Source organism: Herpailurus yagouaroundi, unplaced genomic scaffold (assembly GCF_014898765.1).
Source record: "Herpailurus yagouaroundi ecotype Mexico unplaced genomic scaffold, PumYag 203, whole genome shotgun sequence".
Taxonomy (NCBI): domain Eukaryota; kingdom Metazoa; phylum Chordata; class Mammalia; order Carnivora; family Felidae; genus Herpailurus; species Herpailurus yagouaroundi.
In genome coordinates, this window is record NW_024412434.1 from 27,911,672 (window position 1) to 27,937,033 (window position 25,362).

Genomic DNA, 25,362 nt, shown 5'->3' on the forward strand with positions numbered 1-25,362 from the left:
AATTTTCCTAGATACTTCCTGTTTGCTTGCTGTTGTGAATGGGTGTTTTTTTTTTTTTTATTCATTTGATTCTTTTTATTGGCTGTGGCCAGTCTAATGGAGTATACCCCTGGTTTTTGCTTGTTTCTTATCCAACCGCTCTCCTAGGCAGTGTGTTTCCAGAACAGTTAGTGTAAGTAAGATAACGGGTAAGCCGATTGTTGAAGGTCTGGTAACGCTAGCTTGTAAAACCATCTGGAGCTGGTGCTGTTTTAGTTTGTGTTGTGTTGCGTATGAACTTATTTCCGTGAAAGGTTGTTAAGTTTAGCCATGGTTACCACTTCTGTTGGAGACGGTTTCGGTAATGTCTATATATTTGCAGGCGGATATTATATATTCATATAATACGTATTTAGATATTCATATAATTATATAGTATCTGTTTTAGCCGTGCTTTCCCATTTACTGTCAGAGTGTTCTGTCTGACCAACCTTATTAGTTGAACTGTGCAACCGTTACATATTCTCTATTTTTGTTTGTTCTATGATTTTCTAGAAAGTGCATCAAAATATCGTGAGACTGGAGATCTGTCCGCTTGTGTGTGTGTGTGTGTGTGTGTGTGTGTGTGTGTGTGTGAAGCATTCAGGTTCAGGACCGCTAAGCTTGCTGGTGTTGGTTCTCTGTATCCCTAGTCATTCATTTTGTTTTACAACCTCTTCTGTTTCTTTCTGTGGGTTGTGATTTCTCGTGGTGAACTGAGTTTCAGTGGTGCTTGTTATTTCTGTGCGAGTTCCCTCATCCTTAGAGTGAATTAATTCCTTCCATCCGGTTTCGCATTAGAGTCTGCCCAGTGTTCTAAGAATTTTGCAAGTCCTAGCGTATTTATTTATTACCGTCTTTATCGCCTCCAATTTTTAAAATCGGTGTTACTCACTTCCACATCCCCGGCACCTGAAACAGTGCCTGGTACGTGCCTGTGTCCCTGGTTATTGGAGGGAGGAACGAATGGACGAATGTCACGTGCATTTGTCAGCCTGTACGATCCAGACTGTAAATTTGCCCAGCCTCCCCACGGATGCCCCTGGCTTGGAGGAGACCGGGACTCCTCTCTATCCCCCTTTGAGCGGAGCCCTGGGCAGGGAGCGGCCGTGTCTGCTCCTTGTCCCTTTCGGGGAGCTGACGTTGTCTGGACCCGTTTTCGCAGACTGGGCAGCTGACCGGGGCCAGGTGTTTTATGATGGTCTCTGCTCCTGCTGCTCTCCTATCTCAAGCCCGTGGTCATCTTCTGCCCCGTGTGAGCTCCAGACGTTCCCGGACTGGTCGGCTCTGCCTTTGTGGGCCTCTTGGTGTTTGGGCATCTGGAGATTCTCTTCTCTTTCGGGTTTGGCTGTGTCATTCTTTTTGTTACTACCATAGTTCATCTGGCACCTGAGAGGGTCCCTCTTGTTACTGGATTTGGGAGTTTATTCTCGTTTCTAGCTCTCTGATTGATTCTTGAGCAAAAACTTGCTTTTGATTGAAAAGAGCTGGGGGAGGAAAACTCTTTGGGTGATTTTTTATATCTGAAAATATTTCCGATTGTTGGGAACTTACATCTCTCTGGCTTACTTACTCCTCACTTTGTGGTTGAGGATTCTTACCATGGCTTTGCCATTGACAGCCGATATTTATGTGACGTTGGACTCTCTCCCGGGGACACGTCCACATCTCCTAACATGGCAGGCTTCAAGGGAGGGCACGTGCCCTTTAGCGAACAGCACAGGGGAAAAGAAGTACTTGGCGTAGTTACTGGTGTGCCAGAAGTCAGCCTTCTTGCCTGGGAGCCTGTACGAAGACTCCTCCAGGAACTGAATGGAGAGACTATTGAGAAATCTTGCCCAGGAAGAGACGGACTGGTTCTGGGGGCTGCGTGTGCCCCCTGAGGAGTGTGGCCTTGCTTCCTCACCCGTTCATCCTGCTTCCCTGACAAGATGGCGGCGAGGGTCACCTGAGGGGAGGCCATCACACGCTTAGCCTTAGCGAGTCCCAGGAACTCAGTAGAAGCCTGGAGGGAGACCACCTTTCAGGAAGACCGGTGCCCTGAGCAAGAGTCCAGTAAAGCTGTCCCAACTGTCCATGAGATTTTCTGAGGAAGGATAAGGAACCTGTTCTTACAACATGGCTTCTTTTGTGTCCTCTTGCGTTCTTGTATCTCAGGTCTGGTACGTGCCGATCTTTGGCGATGGTCATGTTTTCCCTTTCAAAGAGACGTTGAACTGAAAGCTAAATGAGTCCTCTGTTCACACCAGATGTCGAGCACCTCAGTGCTGTAAAGGTGCTCTGAGGTGGAGATGTCCTTATGGGGCTGTGTGTTCTTCAGCCAGTTGCGGGGGAGGGGGGCATGTCCAGAACTTTCTTTCCTGCTTCTCCATGTCGGCCTCCATCCTGGAGTCACAGTTCCCGCACGGTGTGCGTGTCCCTCAGGACCTGCTGGAGCAGGTGACACAGAACCGGTCCCTGTCTCATTCACATCTTAACAGCGACGAACCTGAGTCCAGCAACCTGGAGACTGAGGGAAAAATCATCGAATGAAATGCATTTCCCTGTTGGGGAAAGTTCTAACTTATTAGAACTTCAATTTATTGGGTTAAAGACTATGTTTTAATTATAGTTTTTTTTTTTAATTTTTTTTCAACGTTTATTTATTTTTGGGACAGAGAGAGACAGAGCATGAACGGGGAAGGGGCAGAGAGAGAGGGAGACACAGAATCGGAAACAGGCTCCAGGCTCCGAGCCATCAGCCCAGAGCCCGACACGGGGCTCGAACTCCCGGACCGCGAGATCGTGACCTGGCTGAAGTCGGACGCTTAACCGACTGCGCCACCCAGGCGCCCCTTAATTATAGTTTTAATACGCATCCATTCTTTAAAATTTTGAAGACAAAAGGAGAGAAGTTTCCTATCCTGAAGAAACAACGTTTGGTATATATTCTCTCAGATATCTGTTTCCTAGAATATGTAACTTTGTATATCGGTTTAATTATTTTACACACACGAATTTGCCACCTACATGACAAAATGTCTTCTACTTTAAATGACTGGAAAGTTCCATGATTGGCAGGTAAATAATTGACTTAGGGACACCTGGGTGGCTCAGTTGGTTAAGCATCTGATTCTGATTTCAGTTGGGTTATGATTTTGGGACACCACATCAATCCGTGCTTGGGATTCTCTCTCTCCCCCTCTGTTTGTCCTTCCCCGCCCACCCTCAAAATAAATAAATAAACTTGAAAAAATTGATTGAAACACGCCCCTGTTGTTTGTCTGTATTGTTCTCGTCTGCTTTTATGCATAAAATGTTTGCACGGCATCCTGTTATTTCTGTAGGATACTTTATAATGGAGTTCCTGCTCTGTTCACACCCCAGCTCACTCTGCCCACCCCACAGTCCCCCTTGTTCTTTCTAGAGCATTCTGGACCTGCTTCTGGCCTTTTGCAGTTGTTGGCCCCTTCCACTGGCACCCCCTTCCCCTAGGTGGCCACAAGACTTGCTTCCTCAGTTCCTAGGTTTTTCAGCGTTTTGTCAAGACTTGAGCCCTCCCTTTGCCTATAGCACTGATTGTCTGATTTTTTTCTATTTGTGTATTATGTGTCTCCTCCCACTGCAGCGTAAGCTTGCCTGCGTAAAGGTTTTTGTCTTTGGTCCTTTCTGTATGCTTAGAACTAGAACCATGCCTGGCATGTAGCATGCACCTAATAAATGCTTTCAATGATATCATATGTGAATGAACAAATGGGTAGAGTGGAGAGGAGACCCCTTCTTAAAGATTTTGACACATTGCGAAATTGGCATCTGTGGTGGATTTTTGAGATTATATGCCAACCAGAAATGCATAAAAGCACCTGTTTCCCAACAGTCTTTGCAGTGGTGGGTTTTTATTCTTGTTTTTCATTTTGACAGTCAGGTAGATGGCAGAGGTGAAACTCTTTTGCTGATACTATTTTTGAAGGTTGTACAAGTTTGCTTGTTTGTATGTTTTCCATATTTACCCAGCATAGAAGGGCAGCTCTTACTCTGTGTCTATTTTGTTACAGAAGTGTGTCTTTTTTTGACATCCTTCCCTTCCCTCCATCCTCCCATGATGGTCTCTGGGATGTCGTGGTTCACTTCCTGGTGCAAAAGGCATGAGAACCCTGTGGTTATCGGGGTGGGAGGGTGTCATGATTCACTTCCTGCTGCAGAGGCAAATAGACCACCATGATTTTCTGAGGTTGTCCTGATTCACTTCCTGGTGCTGAGGAGAGTCCCAACTTCTCCAGTTCCAACAGGAACTGGCTAAAATCAGGATTCTGTTAGCAGATGAAAAGCTGGACATTGGCTCTTGGGAGGCAGTCATGGCGTATTCCACATGCTGAATTAGCTCTTGATTGATTGACTAGTGCCTTGATTGACTATCCTTTAAAATAGGGCAAAGGTCTGCACTTTCAAATAATTTTTTTTAATGTTTTGTATTTTTGACAGAGAGAGAGAGATAGAGCATGAGTGGGGGAGGGGCAGAGAGAGAGGGGAGACACAGAATCCAAAGCAGGCTCCGGGTTCTGAGCTGTCAGCACAGAGCCCGACGCGGGGCTCCAACTCACAGACCGTGAGATCATGACCTGAGCCGAAGTCGGATGCTCAACCGACTGAGCCCCCAAGAGCCCCTCAAGTAATTTTTATTAAAATAATATATGGTCATTATTGAACACTTGGCAAATACAAAGAGATGGAAGAAAAACACATCCACGAGTCCCACCATCCAGATAACTATGTGGATAGTTACCACTACAACATTTTCCTTGCATTTCCTCTGGTCTTTTTCTTTGCATACTTTCATAGAAATCTGTTAATTCCGTATATGCTTGTGCCAGGAAGTCTTTCCATCCAGACCTATAGCAATAATGTTCTCATAATTTTTTTTTTTTCCACAAACTGTGCAGTTTCGTGCCTGTGCGATTTTCCGTGGACCTTAGATAAGTCCTGTATCATTTCCTATTTTGGGATGTAAGGTTGTCCCACCGATAATAATGCCATTGTACCTTAATGTGTAACACTTTTCCAGTTTTTAGGACCGTTGTGAAATTGTCGTGTCAAAGTTCATGAACATTTTACTGCCAAATTGTTTTCCCAAAGAATTACCCACTTGCAGTCCCAATAGTAATGTTTGCAAGTGGGGCTGTTTTGTGCCAATTAATTTGTATCGTAAGGAAATGGGTCATCGACCTGTTCTCTTTTGGACCTGTAGCAGTTGGAACTTCGTTCAGAATAAACACTAATAAAAGCTTTAAATAACTCCAGTGGCCATGGTTCAACAGTCCCCTGTGGCAGCTTGTTGAGGATTTTAACAGCCCAAGGGGTTTTGATTTCCTTTTATTTTCTTTTCCCCTCTATTTTCCTCCCTCCTGGGTTTAAAACATGTTTTCCTAGCTACAGTTAAGCCTTAGTACTTCTTGTTCTGTCTTCGTTGATTAATGAGTACAATTGACCCCTGTTGTCTCTATTATACAAGCCACAGCAATTTGTTTTTATGTAGCAGATATTTTCTGAGCTGTCACAAAACTGCCTTACAAAGAGAGAGCTCATTATCTGCCTGAAGGAAAGGAATTTTAAGTGATGAAGTGAATAAAGGTCCCTATGAGAAGGAGGAGGAGAAGTCTAGGCTATTCAGATGTTCAGGGAACAGTGGGGGCAAAATGATCCATTGTTGCTTAGGTACCGGGCCAGACTTGGTTAGATCTTGAAATTGCTAGATTAAAAATGGCTCCCCATAGAGACAGTCTTGAAGACTGATACAGAAGCATGGAATGTAGGTCTGAGGAACCATAGAGCATGACATTGGATGGAGTGGGTTGCAGCCTATGGGAAGTTCACGGTTACGAACACGATTATAGAAATCCCAGCTAAATGCCTCTGGAGGGGGAGTAGAGGTGGCTTGTAAGTTGGAAGGTTTTATCTGAACAGATATTGACCATAAAGAATATCCAGATTTCCATGTTCTATCAGAAGATGGCTTGTTTTTCATTTATGTAGTTCCCCCCCACCCCACCATTTCTTCTTTGCCCCCATGATCTTCCTGAGATTTTCCTCAGCTCACCAAACGAACCAAGGAATCAGCAGAGGTCGAGGGGAAGAGACGTTGCGACACAGTGCGATCTTGGCTTTAGCGAAGTCAGTCTGCCACAGCGCTGAGAAATGGGGTCCTTGTGCCTCGGGAACCATCTTGTCTTCAGCTAGTCTATGGCGAGCTCCTCTGGGGAGCGTCCTGTCACATAACCTCTCTTCATCAACCCTGCCACACTTTTCTCGGAGGAGAAGAGGAAGGAATTAACCACACACAAGGACGGGCACAATTCCTAAGCAGCAGCAGTTACTTAGTCACTAACGATGGCTCTGAATTACGGAACGCGACAGCTGGAGGGGCCTTGAAGGTCTCCTCTTTATTTTGTGAATACGGAAAGTCAGACACGGAAGATTTTTTGCTTCTTCCTGGTTTCATCCAGTTCCCAGTAGAGCCGGCTCTAAAAACCCAAATGCCCTCCTTTCATATGGTTGGGTAGCTTCTCGGCAGTTTGAGTTATCTTTTGGCAGACTCTTCTGTTCTTACACGTTTAAGGCGAGGATCTGATCCAGAATAGCTCCAGATGAACTATTCTCAAAGTGCAGGGTTCTGTTCATTGTAAAGAAACTTGCAGTACCTTATTTAAAGCATATTTTGTTTTATTCTGTCTTGTGGATAAGCGTTCAGAAAAAAAAAAGTTGGCTTGGTTCCTTCCAGAAACCTCTGATGCAAGAGCCATCTGGCTCTGGAGAGAGGTGTTGGGGACAAGGGCAGGTAGGAAAACTTTCTGAATCTCTTTGAAACTAACTACCGGGAGTAACAGCATCTCAGAGCTGTAAGACGTTTTGCCCCCTTGTTGGAAAGAAATGAGGCGTTGTCAGCCTTTGTAGAGTGACAGGGAGGTCGTAGGAAGAAAAAGGGTGCTTCGGCCATGGATGGTCAGCAGGGTGGGGGGTTCAAGGATCAGCCCCTGGGCCAGAGGAGTACCAGTCCTTCTTTGCTAACCCCATCCTGTCTTCTAATGAAAACTGTGTAAATTGAGCTTCCTCAATGAAAAGAATACTATCTTGTACTCGGAGGTACAGACAGAGGTAGGAAGCAACAGTACCTTGACTTTCTTCAATGAAGACCTTCTGTACTCTCCTTGTAGCCGTGGGGTTTAGTAACTATGGGTCCCCGTGTGATGTGAATTCGCCGGTGTGGAATTTACGATGATACGGGGAAGAGAAAATGAGGACTTGGCAGGACTTGGCAGGTCTTGGCTTGAAAACATAGTTAAGAAATCCCTCGTGGGTTTATTTTCCATGCACTTCAAACCCATCAAGGGAGAACGCCCAAGTGAGGGTTAGGGTGACGTTGTCTGCCATCCTGACGAATCCTGATGGGTAGAACGCTGTTCGTCCTCATCGCCGTCCTTGGTTCACAAGAAGCACAAATAACACCCGTATGAAGAGCCGTCCCCCTATCTGGGTTAGAGCGCGCACCCAATGCTGTGCTTATGTTCTGATTTAGAACTGTTTCCTCTTCCCACGACCTTCCCAAGACCTTCTCCCATGGCTTGTCATGGTGGGCATGATGGATGTACTTGAATTGCGTCCCCTCCTGCCAAATGAAATGAAGAAAGAGAAGAACCCACTTTGGCAACATCGCTATTCATTACGCTTATTAACACGAGTGAAGGGCTGTTTCTCCAAACACCCCCCGCCCCCACCGTGTCTCACAGGTGCCCCCCCAGCGCTTCCCCCAAAGGGGCCCACCTTTCCCGATGCTCATTTCCTTCGTCTCCCTGGGTGCTGTCCGAGGACGGGCTGCCCGCCCGCCCCCCCGGCCTCTGGAGGCTTTCTTTCTCACGAACACCTCAACTCCTCGTTTGCTGTTTGTTTTACTTTCTGTTAGTCTTTAAAAACCCTCCCCCGAGGTAGTGTTTTCCAATAAAATCTCACGGTTTCCACGAAGATATCGAGAAGTTCACAGGAACTCTCAGGCTTCACGTGCAGGGAGGTATCACTGTGTATTTCCGCAAAACGCATTGTGCAAATGGGTTGTGTGTAACATCCTGTCTCGATGCTGCTGCCCCAGAGCACTTCCGTCCACCAGCGGGTGCCGACGTGGGTCAGTGCCACCCTTCACGCGGTTTCAGACCCCACATCGCAGTCACGATGGAACACCCGCCCTGTATTTCGTACTTTGTGTTCCACGCGTTCCCCGTGAAATCTGATGTGCCGTCAGGCACGAGAAGGGACTTCACCCTCCGGGGTCCTGTATTTGCACCGCTTACTGATTTAACTAGTGACACCCTCTGAAGCTATTTATTTGGTTAACGCTGTTCTGTCTGTGTTTTCGTCCCGTGCAGGTTACTCTGGCCAGGACTTCGACTGGGCGGATTATCACAAGCAGCATGGGACCGAGGAAGCGCCTCCCTTCGGCTTCAGGAATGTAAGGAGCTTGGTGCTTGCTACTGCTTTGTTCCTAGATGTTGTTCACCGTGTTTGTAAGTTGCTTCCCATTCGTGAGCAAGACGAGTGTGCTGCCGTGGACCACAGGATCCTTACTAAGCTTTCGTAGTTTTTGCAAAGGCCTCCTTCAGGTTGTGTGTTAGGGTGACTCTGGGGTGTTGGAGCACAGCCACTGCTACGTGTATGGTGGCCCGGTATAAGTTCATGTCTCACTTATGGAAGGGTCCGGTGTGTTCTAGATTAGCACAGGCTTCTCACTACGGTGAGCCTGGGCCTCAGGAGAGCCTCTGGCTTCATCCCCTGAGTCTAGTGAGCAGATCAAATAGCAGTGTGTGTGTGTGTGTGTGTGTGTGTATGTGTTCACAAGGGTGTACTTGTTATAGGAGTTGGTTGTATCGGGTGGCTTATCAAGTATTCATTTAGACTGGATCAACCCTGGGAACTATGAAAAGGCACATGGATTATTACGTCTGTATTCAGAATGAGGCACCGATGTATACAGCCTAGTGTGTTGAACATGCATTTAGCTATGAAAGTTAATTCTTTATACTAAAGAAAAAAAAAAAGACTCAGTCCTCCAGTTGGGGACGGCAGGCATCACAGTGCAGAGTGCTCCCAAATCAGAGACCTTTTCTGGACGCGTCCTCCTCCAGCCACTGATTCCTTGCTACCCCACCAATATAACTCGTACTACGGGGATCACGGCACATGACAGCTGAGAGGCGGAAGGGGCTGGCTCAATCGAGAAGCTCAGTACCGAGCGTAAGTCCAAGGTGGATTTTGAAGAATTAAGTAGGTCGGTCACTGGGTCAGCTTGACCCCCTAAATGCAGAAACTAAATGCAGAAACACATCCGTGGCAGAGTCGGAAATCGGGGCTCCTGAAACCAACAAAGGGACTTTCTGCCGGCTGATGCTGCTTTTGCACAAAGCTGGTTCTTCTGCGGCGCACGGAAAGATCTGCGTGGTGAGGCGCGGTGGTATGTGCGGTGGGGACCCTCCCCCATACTGTAGGCGCTCGGAGGTGCCACCGAGAGGGTAGCCGCTGGTTAGCTCCCGGGGCTTATCAAGTCCAGTGCAGTCTTACTAGCCCTTTTACAGTGATAGTGCTTGTCACAGAGCCCTGGCCTCGTTGCCTTGCAGTTAGGATCCTGGAGACACTTAGCACGTCCCCAGACCCCTTCGAAGTTGTGCTTTCTACCCGACCAAAGACACATTCGTTCCCTACCTCTTCACCCTTGGGAGGGAGATCCTGACGTGTCCCCTGGTTTCGTGCGTAAGGAGGCGTTTCCTCTGCAACAATACGGTTCCACTGTCCTCTGCTCCCATTCAGCCAGCAGCTGGCCAAATGGGGTTTAGTAGAGGAAGTAACCACATCCCCAGGTGGCCTCTGAGCTCCCAGGCTTTAGCTACCAGGATGAAATCTGTTTTAATGACTGTGCTGGCGTATTCATTAGGAATGCACTTGTCACAAACATGCCCGCTTTGTTCCCCGGCTCTGCGTTTATGTAATCGACGGGATTGTCATCTGCCTGTTGGCATAGGTGTTGCACTCCTGGTGCTCTGCTGAATTTTGTTAGCTTGCCTCGAGTGCTCTTTAAGGGGATGCTTATCATGAATTCATTTTTTAATCACGCATCTTGTGTGCACTAGAGGAGAGGGGGTGTGGAAGTGGCTGCATGGGAGACATTTCCCCGGGGATGTTTAACAATCAGAGACGGTTCTGAGATGGATTGACACAGCGAAATGCTTAGTAAAATAAACTCACGGGTAACAGGTTTGCCATTGATCTTTATAAATTACCCTCAAGCAGCGAGTTGAAACGAAAATAGGTTATGCGGTTGTAGCTTTCCCTTATTAAGGAGGATCAAATGCATTTTAACTTACTTAGAGGCTTTTCAGGCAGCCTATCGAGTCATATTATCAAAAAGCTCAATACATAATATGCACGGATAGGCAGGATGACTTGTAGGAAAACAGCCTGCCTAGAATTTTCCTTGGTTCCTATTTCCAAAGAGACGTAAAGGAGAAGAACAAATCGCTTTCTTATCGCATATGCTGGGTCATTTTGTTCTGGTTACATAAAGATATAATTGACTCGCAACATAACGTATATAAATAGATACGTGAATGCAAATTAGCTTGGCCTCCTCCCACGGGTCAAGTAAGGATGTAATCTCCTGGTACTTACAGGAGCCCGTTTACTTCAGTTTATGTATTTCAAAATAGATACATGCAGTATTGTAATATCTGATTAAAATTTATAGCAGCGGATGCTTTGGGAAAATCTTACGCTTATTTTAAAACAGTGCGAGAAGGGAGTTTTGCTTGGAGTGTCGGCTGAGCTCCTGCTGAATTGACCCTCCGGCAGGAAGCAACTGTCGGCTCCTGTGCAACTAGCCGAGGGATGTGGAGAGTGAACAAAACGGGCAGACCTGGAGGGGAGCAGGTGCTTGGAAGGAAGGAACACTCTGGGGTGACCGTGTGATTCTTTTCAGACTTCTGCCCTGAGGTCAGCCGCAGTGGACGACGCAGGAGACGACAAAAGCAGTGATACAAAACTCACGGTCTTTCTGGCCTGGTGAAGCAGATAACAGAATGTGAGCAACCACACCTGTTGGAGAGCGAGAGGAGTCTCAGAGAGGGAAGAGTCAGGAGAGGGAACCGCACATTCTGTGTATACACTCTGCCTAAATCTTTGGCTGACCCGCAGAGCGTGTCTTCTCCAGGCAAACTCCAGGCAGCCTAGCTAACGACAAAAGACTCAGCTGGGATCTGAGCTCCTTCTCAAGAGACAGAGCATGTAGTTTGAGTCCAAACAAGTTAACTGCTTGCGAACACAGAAAACCAGCACTCTCGGGAAGAACATAACACAATCCAGAGTCTCTGTGACACGACATTGAAAACGTCCAGACTTCAGAATTGGTCAGCACACAAAGCGGCAGAAAAATCGGACTCATTTTCTGTAGAAAGGCTAATCGGTAGAGGCCAAACCCAGCATGATCCGGATGTTGGAATTAGCAGACGTGTGTTCGAAAACTCCCGTTAAAACTCAGCTCGGAGTCGTAAAGTAGTGGTTCCCAAAGTGCAGTCCTGAGGCCAGCCTCCAGCACCACCTGGGAACCTGTTGGAAATTCAAAATCTGTAGCCTCACCGCAGATCACATGAATCGTGAACTTTGGGCTAAGGCTCAGCAGTCTGTCTTTTTTTTTTAAAGGTTCTCCAGATGATTCAGATGCTCGCTAAAGTTTGAGAAGGAAAATATGAATGAGAAGGTAGAAAGTTGGGGTTCTGTGTCTCCCCCCGCCGTCCTTCCCCAGCTCACACATTCTCTCTCAAAAATAAACAAACATTAAAAAAATATTAAAAAAAAAAAAAACCTCGGCCAGTATTTGTGCAGACTCTTAACAAGAAAGGTCTTTGCTACTTGACATTCTACACGTGGCTCAGAATTTTCCTCAGTGTTGGGAATGAGAGCAGGAGCGCTCCTCTGTGTTGAAGAAACAAGGGCCAGAATGTACCAAAGCAGCGGAGATTATAAATGAAAAAGTTCTGGAATCTCGGTGGGCCCCAAGCAACATAAATACAAAGACACCCAACATAGTCGAACTGCTGACAACCAAACGTAAAGAGAAAAATCTTGAAAGCATCCAGAGAAAAAAATGATACGTTTCAAATAGAGGAACAACAACGTAAATAGCGAACTTCTCATCAGAGACAAGGGGTGCCAGACGACAGTGAACCAATGTTTGTGGAGTATTAAAAGAAAAAAACCCACAATTCTACATGCACCAAAGGTAACATTTCCTGAATGAAGGTAACAGACGCCTGGTGGCTTAGTCAGTTAAGTGTCTGACTCTTGGTTTCAGCTCAGGTCATCTTGTGGTTCGTGAGATCAAGCCCCGCATCGGACTCTGCACTGACAGTGCAGAGCCTGCTTGGGATTCTCTCTCGCCCCCTCTCTCTCTGCCCCTCCCCTGCTCACACTACCCTCCCCTCCCAATAAATAAATAAACGTTTTTAAAAAAAACCTGACACTTCACCAAGGAAGATACACAAATGACGAAGAAACATGTGAAAAAATGCTCGACATCATTCGTCGTAGGGAAGATGCAAGTTCAAGCCATGATCAGCTGGCACTGGGTTAAATTTTGCAAATTTAAAATTGGGTTAAAATTTGCAAAAGTGCCGATACCAAGTGCTGGTGAAGATGTTTAGCAGCGGGAACGCCACACACTGCTGATGGGAACGCAACATTTGGTGGTTTCTTAGAAAGTTAAACGTACGTTTCCCATGTGGTCCGGCAATTCCATTTCTAGAGAAATGAAACTATGTCATAGGCTACGTTGTATTCCCCAAAATTCATATGATGAAGTCCTGACCCGTAGTACCTTAGAACGTGAGAAGTGTGTGGAGTTAGAATGTTTTTTAATGTTTGTTTATTTTTGAGAGAGAGATACAGAGACAGAGTATGAGCACGGGGAGGGGCAGAGAGAGAGAGAGAGAGAGAGACCCAGAAGAAGCAGGCTTCAGGCTCCAAGCTGTCAGCACAGAGCCCGATGCGGGGCTCAAACTCACGAACCGCAAGATTCGAAGTTGGACGCTTAACTGACTGAGCCACCCAGGCGCCCCTGGAGTTAGAGTTTCTGAAGACACAATTAAGGGAGCATGAAACCCTACGGGTAGACCTTAATCCAAAATGAGTGGTGTCTGTACAAGAAGTGGAAATTAGGACGCAGACAGCATGCGGGGAGGAAGGAACGTTCGGAGATACAGGGAGAAGGTGGCTGTCTACAAGCCAGAGAGAGTCCTCAGAAGAAAGCGGCCCTACTGACACGTTGATCTCCGACTTGCAGGCTCTGGAACTGAGAGGTGAATTTCTGTGGGTAAAGCCACCCAGTCTGTGGTATTGTGTTTGGGCATCGCAAGGAGACTAATTCACCCTGTTCACACAGAAACTTGCGCTTGACTGTTTACAGTGGCTTTATTCGCGACCGCCAGCAATTGGACACAGCTCGGATGTCCTTCAGGTGGTTAAGGGATGGACTGTGGCACATCTACAGAAACTATTCAGGAGCACAACAGAATGGACTTTCCGTTCGTGCGGTAGCATGGATGAAATGTCAGATGCGTTTTGCTTAAGTGGAAGAAGCCGGACCGCACCGTGTATGGTTCCGTTTCTGTAATATTATGGAAAAGGCACAACTCTGGGAACAGAAGACGGGCCCGTGGTGCAGGAATTGGGAGTCTGGGAGGGATTGATCACCGAAGGGCCAGTGCAAAAGCATTTCGGAGGTGAAGGGACTCCTCTGCGTGTTGATTGACGTTATGACCGTATGACCGTACGGGAGCCTCAGGAACAGGGCACCGAAAAGAGCGAATTTTCCTACGTGTAAATTTTTATTTTTATTTTTATTTTTTAATGTTTGTTTATTTATTTATTTGGAGAGAGAGAGGGGGAGGGAGAGAGAGACTCCCAAGCTCAGAGCCCGATGCGGGGCTCGATCCCACCACTGTGAGATCACGACCTGAGCTGAAACTAAGAATGGGACACTCAACCGACTGAGCCACCCATGCGCCCCTCCTGTGTGCAAACTTTTAAAAAGAAGTGAATTTAGAACGTAAATAAAAGTAAGCCCAAGGCATACATGTAACACAAAGACCATTTCAGATAAAACCATGGGGATTCGTCACCAGTAGACCACTATAAACAACGCTAGTGGGTGTTCTTCAGGCCACGTGGAGACTCAGGCTGTCTCCTCACATCCTCGAATGTGCCCAGGCGTGATGTGAGTGAGAAGCATAGGGAAGGAAAAGAAATGATTTGCACGTCCGTGGTCGCATGGAAATAAGGGCATGCATGGGCCTAGAAAGAGACCATATCCACCCTCTCACTGGACAGATATTATTAGGCGCCTGCTGTTTGCCCGCGGAGTTCTAGCTCTGGGATGAAAACAAACTGGGCATGGTTCTTTTCTCGCGAATGGCAGGAGAAACGTTTGTCTTATGGAGGAGATCCGCGTGCATCGCGTGTGTGTGCGTGCGCGCGTCCCCGGCGGGCCCCTCTGTTGCTGCGCGATCCCCTGCTGTGGTGCCCTCTGGCTCAGTGTCCACTCTTTTCTCTTTCAGACGTCATTCAGTAGGGGTTTCACAAAGAACATGAAACTGGAAGCCGTCAACCCCAGGAACCCGGGAGAGCTCTGCGTGGCCTCTGTGGTCAGTGTGAAGGGGAGGCTGATGTGGCTTCATCTGGAAGGTACGCACCATTGGCGGTCGTTCTGGGGAACTTAGGGCGTGTCTGGAAGTGGCAAGGTGCACGTAGTACTTCTCAGAAACAACGCCTCTTGCCTTCCTTTTACTTAAACAGATCTTAAATTATTCAGTGTTCTTAAATGACTCAAACTCATCAAACACAAATTTGTTCAGAGTCTCTTGTCTTGACTCATGATTTCATGAAAGGAGACACTGGTGTGATAATTATGTTTGCAACACAGTGGTCTTTTTGCATCTGTGATTATAAAAGCTAGTGTCACAATTAAATTAATATGAGCCACTAAAACTGGTATTTGAGGTCTGGGTTATTATGAGGATAAAATTATATATTTACAATTTACTGTGAATAACACTCTGTACGTTGGTTTCTTCCATGGATCTTTAGTTGTACCTTGAAATAGTAACTAGAGATGACTTTCTCCCTAAATATGTAATACACAAGATTTAGCCTTACGTGTTTAATGATGTTTAAACTGTTGTTTATAGCTATAGTTTGTTTATAATTGTGCAGATAATTCACAGAACATTCTACTTTATAAGCGGAACCTTGATCAGATTTTAGATTTGGAAAGACTACATTTTGTGTGTTTTGTTTCCAGTGACGAAGAATTCAGATGAGTCTGATCTGTAAGGTTTTTCCCATTTTTCTGTGATCTGAATTCTTTGGGTTTATTTGTATCTCAGTCTCATGACATTAATTATTTTAAACGTATATGGAAAAACAAGACTAGTTGGGAATGAGAAAATCATGGTAGCTCTCTCAGCCCATATTTTTTTTTTAATTTTTTTTCCCAATGTTTATTTATTTTTGGGACAGAGAGAGACAGCATGAACGGGGGAGGGGCAGAGAGAGGGAGACACAGAATCAGAAACAGGCTCCAGGCTCTGAGCCATCAGCCCAGAGCCCGACGCGGGGCTCGAACTCACGGACCGCGAGATCGTGACCTGGCTGAAGTCGGATGCTTAACCGACTGCGCCACCCAGGCGCCCCTCTCAGCCCATATTTTAACTGTCATGGCATCCCCTACTGCCACTGGAATGGAAAGTTTGGAAGGCCACGGAAGTGGTGCTCGTATCTTCCTCCTATCTCTTTAGGAAGAGCACATCTAAAAAGCACCAAAAGTTCTGAGGCTGACGATCTCCTAAATAGTAGAGTCCAAGGGAGTGAAAAGGGGAGAGAACAGTGACGGTAGGTGAGCGTCGCCTGTGTCCTCAATTCCCAGGAAAACAGTTTAAAATGTTACCGTGGTTTAGGATTTCAAAATCAACTTGAACTAAAAGAAAATTCTCAAAAGGTGGATTGCTTGGTGGCTCTTCGAGTAAAATGGCCTCTGGTAGGAATCGGCCACAGTGCAGGCAGACACAGGCGGAACGGGGCTCTTTCTGCAGCCTCGGGAAGAGAACGCGACCTTACTTCCGTCACTATGTGTAAAGTTGAGTCACCTGCTCTTGGAAACACAGGATCCCTTCCGTGACTTCCCATCGCTCCATCAGACTTGCCACCTCATACTGGGCTAAGCCATGTTGCGAGATCGGGACCTTGCTTGCGTGATTCATTCGAAAGCAGACGCGGTAAAGTTCAAAGCCCATGTTTCATCATTATTATTTAGCACATCATCGTTAAAATTCTTTGGCAGTCGTTATTTATTTAGCGGTTTGTAGTTCCAGAGTGCTCTACAGCTGTTAATTACCTAACACAGACACGCAGGCAAAGCATGTCCTGATTTTTATAGTTGGAAGAACGTTACGATATGCCTGGGGTCAGTTTCCTTCTCCTTGACATCTCCGTTGCTTAGTTCACCCAACCCTACAGATTCCCAATTCTTAAAAACAGGGGTGAGCGGCAACAGGGTAGAGTTAACATTTCTGACAGGCTTTTCTCCTTAATATTGTTTTTCTCTGGGATATAAATTTCCATTTTTATAGCAAAGAAATGCGAGGCAGCTCATGTCAGCTGTTATTCTCCAGAGTGCTTTTTTATCCTGTAGCAGCGAGATCAGTTAGCGTTAGGAAGCAGAGCAGAAAATAAGTAGATCGTCCATTTTTTCCCAGCCCTTACTCCTTAAGAAAAACATTTTTTTATGAACAGTCTGTTGCATATTATCCACGTGGAATTCTTGATCGAAATCCTGTGTTTGTTGGATCGAATAAAGTAAAATCCCATTTTGTCTCTTGGCTCTCGATTGTACTTTGGGTTTTTTGTGTGGGGGGGTTGTTTTGGGCCCCCACTGAATATTCCCTTTTATTTATTTATTTATTTATTTATTTATTTTTTTTTTTTTTTAATTTTTTTAACGTTTATTTATTTTTGAGACAGAGAGAGACAGAGCATGAACGGGGGAGGGTCAGAGAGAGGGAGACACAGAATCGGAAACAGGCTCCAGGCTCTGAGCTGTCAGCACAGAGCCCGACGCGGGGCTCGAACTCACGGACCGCGAGATCATGACCTGAGCCAAAGTCGGCCGCTTAACCGACTGAGCCACCCAGGCGCCCCTGAATATTCCCTTTTAAAGTGCCAGTGAACTTGATGGCATTTATTTCTTGTTATTTCTCAGTTTTATGTATATACTGTTCTCTTTCCTCTGTCCTGGGAACGCATGTTAGAGATTCGCTATGGTCACTCTGTGGCTGTTAAATTATTTTTATGATGATGGTGATTCTGGTTATAGACCGTTCACTTGACACTTGAAACAGATCAAATACTTCATAACAATTCATTAGTTATTTTTATGCATTAAGTTGATTTGAAGTATTTTCAGCACATGGCTAATTGACCACTTTTAGGTAATTAAAGTGATCATTTTCTACTTAATACGTGACGTCTCTGGAGGTCGGTTCTTTAAGTGTCTATAAAAGAGCCGATGTTGAAGAGGGGGGGCCATGGATGAGATATGGGAGACGAAGGTAGTATTGCTTTGGGTGCACATTTGGAAAGAATTGGGAGCTCTCCGGAACCGCGGACGGTGAGCGCAAGGATGATGGGGTTTCTTTGATTTAGAGAGGACGTTGCAGTGTTTCTCCTGAGTCTCGAGGCGGTCAGATCGACAGTTATAAGCATGACCCGTACAGTAGAGGTTGCTGTCCGTGGTGATGTCTTAGCGTCACGGCCCTGCATTCACGCGTCTGCCCCCGCCCCACACCAGGTCCTTCTACGTGCGTTCCAGATGCTTCCCTCGGGGACGAGGAGGGTCTTCTCCCGTCCTCATGATGCTTTAGCTCCCTGAGAGGGCTTACAGCTTTGCAATGCCTTCCTTGGCTTCTCTTACCCCCTCGTTATTAATCCTGTCCTGCGGTTCAGAAGAGATGTGGGAAGCTCCATGTTCCTGAATACATGACTTTTAGCCTTTGCGCCAACATTCCTCTGATGCCATAAAAGGTACGGCCACCGGCAGGCTTCATGTCTGCAGTTATGTGGCCTTTTTTGTTGCCGCCACTACAGAAATGTTTGAAGAGGGCTCTGGAAGGGGACACTGAAACCCGGTTTTGACCTGGGGAGCGCTGTTGCACGTGAAAAACAGGCAGGGGGACTCTCTCGGCTGGTGTTCGTTGTGCTTTGAGCGCGGGGAGGCAATGACGTCCCGGGGGACTTGGTGCCCGCTGCTTTCGGTGCTGATCTGTCATAAAAACAAACGCACAAGGACAGAAACACGAAGACGACCTAGAGTCTTCAGGTCTGCGGAGACGTATGAAAATCTCCAGAACAGGGGAGCTTGGGTATTACCGACGTCTCCTGATCTTTATTTTTTGCTGCCCTCTGAAACGAAACCTAGAGAAAATTAAATTTTTCCACACTCAGTCCTGGAGAACGTACTGTGCGAGTGTCAGTCTGTGAAGTCTTCGCCGGGTATAGCTTCGGGCAGTAGCTTCCTGGCGTTCAGGACTCCCATCCTGTCACCGCGAGCTTCACATCCCCCATCAGCAAGCACCGAACACGCCGGGCTGCGCGCCCATGGTCCCCGATTTCCGCCGCCGAGCGCCCTCAGGAACAGCCGGCGGACTCTTGAAGCCTGAGCCTCGTGTAGGGTTTCAGCGGAGGGAGTTGAACGTAAGACACCCTGACGGTCCCGGGACGGATGTGAGCTCTTCTTTTCCCCTCTTGACAAGTGCATGCACTTTGGGACTGTCCGGTGACACTTCCTGATCTGCCTGATCTTCTCTTGGCTTCTTGGCTGCGGTGAGCGACCTAGGCCTGCCGCTGCTGGTTTCCTTTCCGCCACTGGCTCTAAGTGTCACGCACCCTTCAGAGTTGGCATGGGGCATGTCCCTGACCGGGCCGGGCTTGCAGGGTCCTCACTCTGACACCCGCCACTGCCAGTGTCCTGAGTCGGGTCACCTGGGCTGTTGGGGGTGACGGCAGGAAGGGGCAGACCTTTCACGCTCGGTGCACGGACTCTCACGTAACGCCATTTCCTGGCCTGGTCATTTCCCTGACCTGGTGCTTCTGACTCTAAGTCAGAACGCGCTGGTGCACGTTTTCTAGCACGTGAACCTCCAGTCGCCTGCCTGGCGGAGGCGTCTAACCTGACTGGGTGGAATCGACAAGGGGATCCAAGGCCTGACTGATTCCTAGACTTGGAACCAGGCGCCTCTCCTCAGTTCCAGCCTCTCAAAGGCTCCTAGGCTGTCCTCTCCTCATCTGCATGGGGCCCAGAGGCTGAATTGGCTTGCTTCTTGCCTTCCTTGCCTTCTTACTTTGTTCACTTTCAAATCTGATGAATGAATGAATGAATGAATGAATGGGATAACATACTAAGCAAGGGTAATGGGGTTTCCCACTTGAGCCCCTCATGGCAAAATTGATTCCATGCAGCATAGGGGTGAGGGCTCAGACCAGGGGGGAGTGAAGAAGTATTTAATGGAAGGTTTAGGTTGTTCCTATACCAGAGTCCTGGAAAGTTCACTCTATCTTGAATCAAGTGACCTTACTGGAACCGAGAATGTGCTGACATCCCCAGGATGGTCCCCATCCTAGAGCAGGTTTTTACATTTGGGATGGGACAGACCCCTTTGAGATTCTCCTGAAAGCTGTTGCCACTCTGGAAGATACACTTGCACACATACACAATTTTGGGTGCCATTTCAGACGATCCATGGACCCTCTCAGAACAGCTCGTGGATAGACCTCCTTGGAATTTCATGGATCCCAGATGAGAATTCCCGCAGGAGACCGTCTCAGGAGCTGCGACTAGATGTTAGTTCTGTGTTGTCCCCCGCGTGGCTTCTAGACACAGGTGGCTGCTTTGATTTCAGTGAAATCAAGTTATAATTTCAGCTCCTCAGTAGCACCACCTGCAGTCAAGTGCTCAGTGGTCACGGGAGGCTGGCGGCTGCTGATTTGGACAGCACGGATCTAGAAGTCTGCATCCTTGCAGGAGACTCTTTGGGACAGCAAGGTTCTAGATGCTCCACTCCAGTAAAAAGTGAGCCTCTCGGGCCTGTCAAGGCCCAGCACTCAGATTTTCTAGAAGTGTGGGGCAGTAAAGTGCAATCCACTCTGTTAAGTAGCTCAGTGGCAGGCTAAACACCTCACTTATTACCAAGAGGAAATAAGGTTTACGGACTCGGGAGCTTAGACACTGGAGGGACAGTCTGTGTGCCCTGATGTCAGTCAAGAAACAGAGTCGGTGTTTCTTTTTTTCTTTTATTTTTTTTTTAATTTTAAAGTGTTTATATATTCTTAGAGAGAGAGAGAGAGAGAGAGAGAGAGAGAGAGAAAGTGCAAGTGGGGGAGGGGCAGAGAGAGAGAGGGAGACACAGAATCAAAGCAGGCTCCAGGCTCTGAGCTGTCAGCACAGAGCCCAATGCAGGGCTTGAACCCACGAACCGCGAGATCATGACCTGAGTCCAAGTCGGAGGCTTAACCGACTGAGCCACCCAGGCGCCCCCGAGAGTCAGTGTTTCAAGCAAGACGGGATTGTGCCTGGAAACAAGGCGCCTCTACGATCACTGAGAGAGCTGCGGACACGAAGTCAGGAGGCCACTGGGGGGCGCTTCGTTTCAAGAGCACTCTGGAGTCCCAAGGGCAGGAAGCCTCAATCGCTGGCCCGCCACTGGCTTCAGCTGCAAAGCGTGTGAGGACACAGTGGCACCCCTGCAGTGTCTCCAGGGACCGTTGAAGTTCATGAGCAGAAACAGAAGTGTGGAGCCGGCTGCCGCAGCCTTCGTGGCCTTTGCTTGCTGGCAGGAGGACCGCCCCGGCCTCACGCTGCCCTCCGCACCTCCCACGAGTAGATTACCATCGGTGGAGCGTGCTCTGTCCTCAGGATCATCGTGCAGGGGAGCCTGGGAGTTTGTTTCCCAGCTCCGTATCCCCTGAAGACAGGAAGGCGGGAATTGGTGTGCAGGTCCGGTTAGCGGTAACCGGCATTCCCTTTCTCCACCTCATCACCAAAGAAAACCTGGCTGTGTGGCAAATAGAACATGCAAGATCTTAGATCACCGAATGAAATGGTGAAAGCGTATTCTTTTCGTGGAGGTAGCTGGTCAGGAGTTCATCGCTTTTAAACAAAGTAGCGCCGTGTCCGACTTCTGCTCAGGTCACGGTCTCGCGGTTCGTGAGTTCGAGCCCCACGTCAGGCTCTGTGCTGACGGTTCGGAGCCTAGAGCCTGCTTTGGATTCTCTGTCTCCCTCTCTCTGTCTCTGCCCCTCCCCTGCTTGTGCTCTCTCAACCCAAAATAAACAAGTAAACACCTAAAAAGATAAAATAAGAAAACCAGCATTACAAGACATGCCTAGTTCGCTCTGCTCGCCGTTGGGCCAGCACCCCAGCATCTGTGGGGAGACCGGGTGCATCTTCCCACCTCCTGTGGCAGGTATCATGCCCTTTCCCGTTACTAGTAGTCACCTTTCCTGCCTCCAGTTGTCCTCACGCTCAGTTTTATCTCTTTCTTGATCAGAAGGTTGAGACACGCTCTCTGTCTCTTGCTTTGATGGGTTGTGTTTTTTGTTTCTTTGTTTGTTTACAGAAGCTCCCTGCAGTCGCGTACGATTCTCCATCTCTAGGTTGTTTCTGTCCCTTTTCCCGTTTGCAGTATTTGACCTACGTTGACCCTTCCTTCAAAGCCTTCCCCCGCATCTTTTCCAGAACCCCAGGCCAGGCAGGTTTCTCTTCCCCACGGACTCCTCCTTAGATGAGCGTTCTAGGCGTTGCTTTGTTCATCCACCTTCACACGTAAGGGTCAGAGCTCATCACGGTCTTTTCCCCTGGTGCCCTGTTTACCCGCCTGCACAGCGTCCCCCGTGTGGATGCCCGCGTTCCCCAGTCGGGCGTCACTGTCGTCCCCCCACTCCCGTTGGCTCTTCTCCTCAAGTCTCCCCTCTGACCCACGTTAGAAGCTAGAAAACCATCCAAGCCAGCAGGCGTAGGGTAACTCACATCTGTGTGCCCGCCCCCGTGCCCAAGGAGTCCCCTCAGTGCCCCGTGTCCCCGTGCGTCTCCATCTTCGCAGCTCACCGCCACTCTTTGGTCCGGATCTTCGTCCCCTACTCCTGCCGTTGTTCCCTGTGCCCTGCTGCCTTCGTGGGGCCCTGAGACTTGGCTTTGCACCGTAACAGCCATCGCCTTCCTCCTGATACCCTGTGCATCTGCACGCCTCCCCACGGCACACCCGCCTCCTAGATGTGTGACCTCGGGTGCTTCCTGAGTTTAAAACCCCCTTTCTTATTGGTGCAGCTGCATAAAATGTGTAGGATGGGGGTCTGTACCTCGTAGGATGGTTGTGGAGATTGGCAGAGTGAAGTGCTCCTCGTCGTGTTTGTACCTGACGGTGACGGCTCAGGAAGAGGGGTGGCCGGCGAGCAGGAAGACAGGCGGCCCCTTCTCACTTCGGCCCCGCCTCCCTGCACAGAGCCTGAGGTCCATCAGAACAGAGAACTCCCGTGTCTGTGCACCCCCTAATGCTGTCGCTGGCGCTCTGTGACACAGGGCCATACTGTCTCTGCCTGTCACAGAGCACAGTATCCGCACAAGAGTTCGTGTGCACTTGGCTCGCTAAATGCTCGCTGCATATGTAAGGAGGAATCAGTAAAACCCGTGTTTCCGAACGAGAAAGTGATCTAAGATACAGCGGTCCCTTAACAACTTCTGTCTTGCCAACTGAATTTTGAGCCAGTGGGATAAAACCAACATTCAAGAACTCTTTGGTCAGTGTTTCCCTATGCTCGGTTCAGTTCCAGTAAACTCCCTCCATTTCCCAATCTGCTGGAGGAGTCTGTTAAAGTGCAGATCCCTGGGGCGCCCGGGTGGCTCCGTCTGTGATTTTGGCTCGGGTTATGATCTCACGGTTTGTGGGTTCGAGCCCCGCATCGGGCTCTGTGCTGACAGCCTGCTTGGGATTCTCCCTCCCTCTCTCTCTCTCCCTCTCTCTCTCTGCCCCTCCCCAGCTCGCTCTGTGTGTCTCTCTTTAAAAAATAAATAAAATAAACATTAAAAGGAAGTTTAAAATGCAGATTCCCGGGGCCACCACAGACCTAGTGCATCTGAATCCCAAGCAGGGTCCAGGAATCTGCATTTTAAAATCCCCTTCCCCAGGGGCGCCTGGGCGGCTCAGTCGGTTAAGCGTCTGACTTCCGCTCAGGTCGCGATCTCACGGTTTGTGGGTTCAAGCCCCACGTGGGGCTCTCTGCCATCAGCACAGAGCCCACTTCCGTTCCCCTGTCTCCCTCTTTCTCTCTCCTCCTTGCGCTCTCTCACTTTGTCTTTCTCTCAAACGTAAATAAACATTTAAAAAAGTAAATAAAGGCACCCTGCCCAGATGGTTGTTCTGGGTGCTAGGGTTTGTGAAGGACGCTGAGATCTAACGGGCAAGGTGTGGCGTGGTCTAAAGGAGCTCCCGTCCAGGCCACCTCTCATATATATAGGAGAGCAGGTGCAGGAAAGTGCCCCTTAAGCCTTTCTGTAATTTGTGGAAGAGTCAGGTGGTTAATAAGCATCTCGCCGAGGCTTGCGAAAACCAAACAAGGGAAAATGCAAATGTGAAAGTAATTATATTTCAAGCCAGCGTGGGTGGTTTTAAAATCTTGAAAAGGAGGGACGGCCTGCTCGAGACAATTTTGGGAGAAGCTGTGTCGGCAGATCAGGGGCCCGGAGCAGGGTTTCCTGAAAGTTAAAGAGGCTGGTCGGACAGTGGGTATGGTCTGCGGGCACAGGCTTCACATCCTCCCCGGCCTGTTCTGTCCCTAAAGCTGATGCTCGATGAGACAGGGCCTTGGTGGCCCGCGACAGAACCGCCTGTTTTAGGCAAAGTCTTGGGCGAAATGTGTAGCTGGGGGGAAGGCTTTTGGCGGGCGGCTGGCGGATCGCCTCTCCAGGGGCTCTGCTTACGGGACCCACACGTAACTTGGGCTTTTGAGCTGCCGTGAGCGTGGACGGGACTGCTGTCGGGCCGCCTTCCTGTTTCAGAGGCCCCAGCCCGTCGTCGTCTGCCCGTGGGGAGGGGGCAGGCCTCCTTCCCCTTCTGTGGGGGGCGGCAGGGGCCACCTCATCGTGGGGACCGTGCAGGAGGGATATGGGGGCCCAAATAGGAATGGGACAGGCTCTAAACCGACCAAACTAAATCAAACCCAAACCCAGAAACCAACACGGGACAAAGGAAGAAAAGCGCCCACCCGAAATGCTTTCTCCTAAGGCCCCCAGCGTTCGATTGTTTACGGTCAGATTCTCCTCTGGCCTTTTTCTGTGCCTCGGTTTACCCATCTGGAAAACGGGGACAGACCCAGTCCCCGTCGCTTTGGGTTGTGGGTGAAGATCGCACACCTGCCAAGTGTCGGGCCTGCGGGCAGTGCGGCAAGCGTTTGCCGACCCGTGAGTGTCCCTCTCCACACACACACACACACACACACACACACACACACCCCGGATCCCCTTTCTGTCGCTTCCCTCCAGGTCCTGCTTCCCGTCCCGTCCTGGTCTTGCCATCCACAGCATTGCCCGTCCCTCGTTCCTTAGGGATTTGGCTCCACAGCTGGCGGGGGGCCGTGGCAGTCTGGCTTCGTAGAGGGGCTCCTGCAGACGAGAGGAGGCTGGCGGCCAGCACACGGGGTTTCTGGCCCCCGGTCTTGCCGGCTCCCACATCGCCAAGCAGCTTTCTTCCCTCTGACGCCCTGTCTTTCCGTCGCACGCGTGAGCCTGTCACGATTTGCTGCGGCCTCTCTTCCTGAGGGTTCTGAGCAAGGCTGACTTCCTTCCTAGACACCTCGTGCCTTTCTTCCCTTCCTGCCTTTGAACTGAGGTGTGGGGCTCGTTCTTCCTGAAGCCCGTGTGGTAGGAAGGACAGTGGGACTTCGTGGAAGGGGCCGGCCATCCACGGATCCGACGTCACGGTCGCGGGGTATAGCAAATCGCGGAAGTCTTCGCAGGCTCCAAAGTGGCTCTGAGAAGTTTATACGCCTCACGTTTGCTTTGTGAGCGTGGAACGTCTTTCCCCGCTTAGCAGTGAGATGATTCATCGCGGTCTGGTTTTATTTTCTGTGAAGGTCACTTGTCCTTCATGACTCCGGCCTCTGTGGCAGTACTCTTCAGGCACCTGACTCCTTTCTTCTCAGAGCGTTTTGTGTTGCGTTGTGATTGTGGTGAAAGTG

The 25,362-nt window shown here is 48.7% G+C and overlaps 1 protein-coding gene across 8 annotated transcripts in view; it reads left to right on the top strand.

The window, feature by feature from the left end:
• The window catches only part of SFMBT2 (Scm like with four mbt domains 2), a 229,688-nt gene that overhangs the window by 153,674 nt on the left and 50,652 nt on the right, over window positions 1–25,362 (top strand). For all 8 annotated transcript variants that reach the window (XM_040451499.1, XM_040451497.1, XM_040451500.1 and 5 more), the window contains 2 exons: window positions 8,409–8,491; window positions 14,640–14,766. In XM_040451499.1, the coding sequence (XP_040307433.1) occupies window positions 8,409–8,491; window positions 14,640–14,766 (210 nt within the window). The remainder of the gene's footprint in view (window positions 1–8,408; window positions 8,492–14,639; window positions 14,767–25,362) is intronic.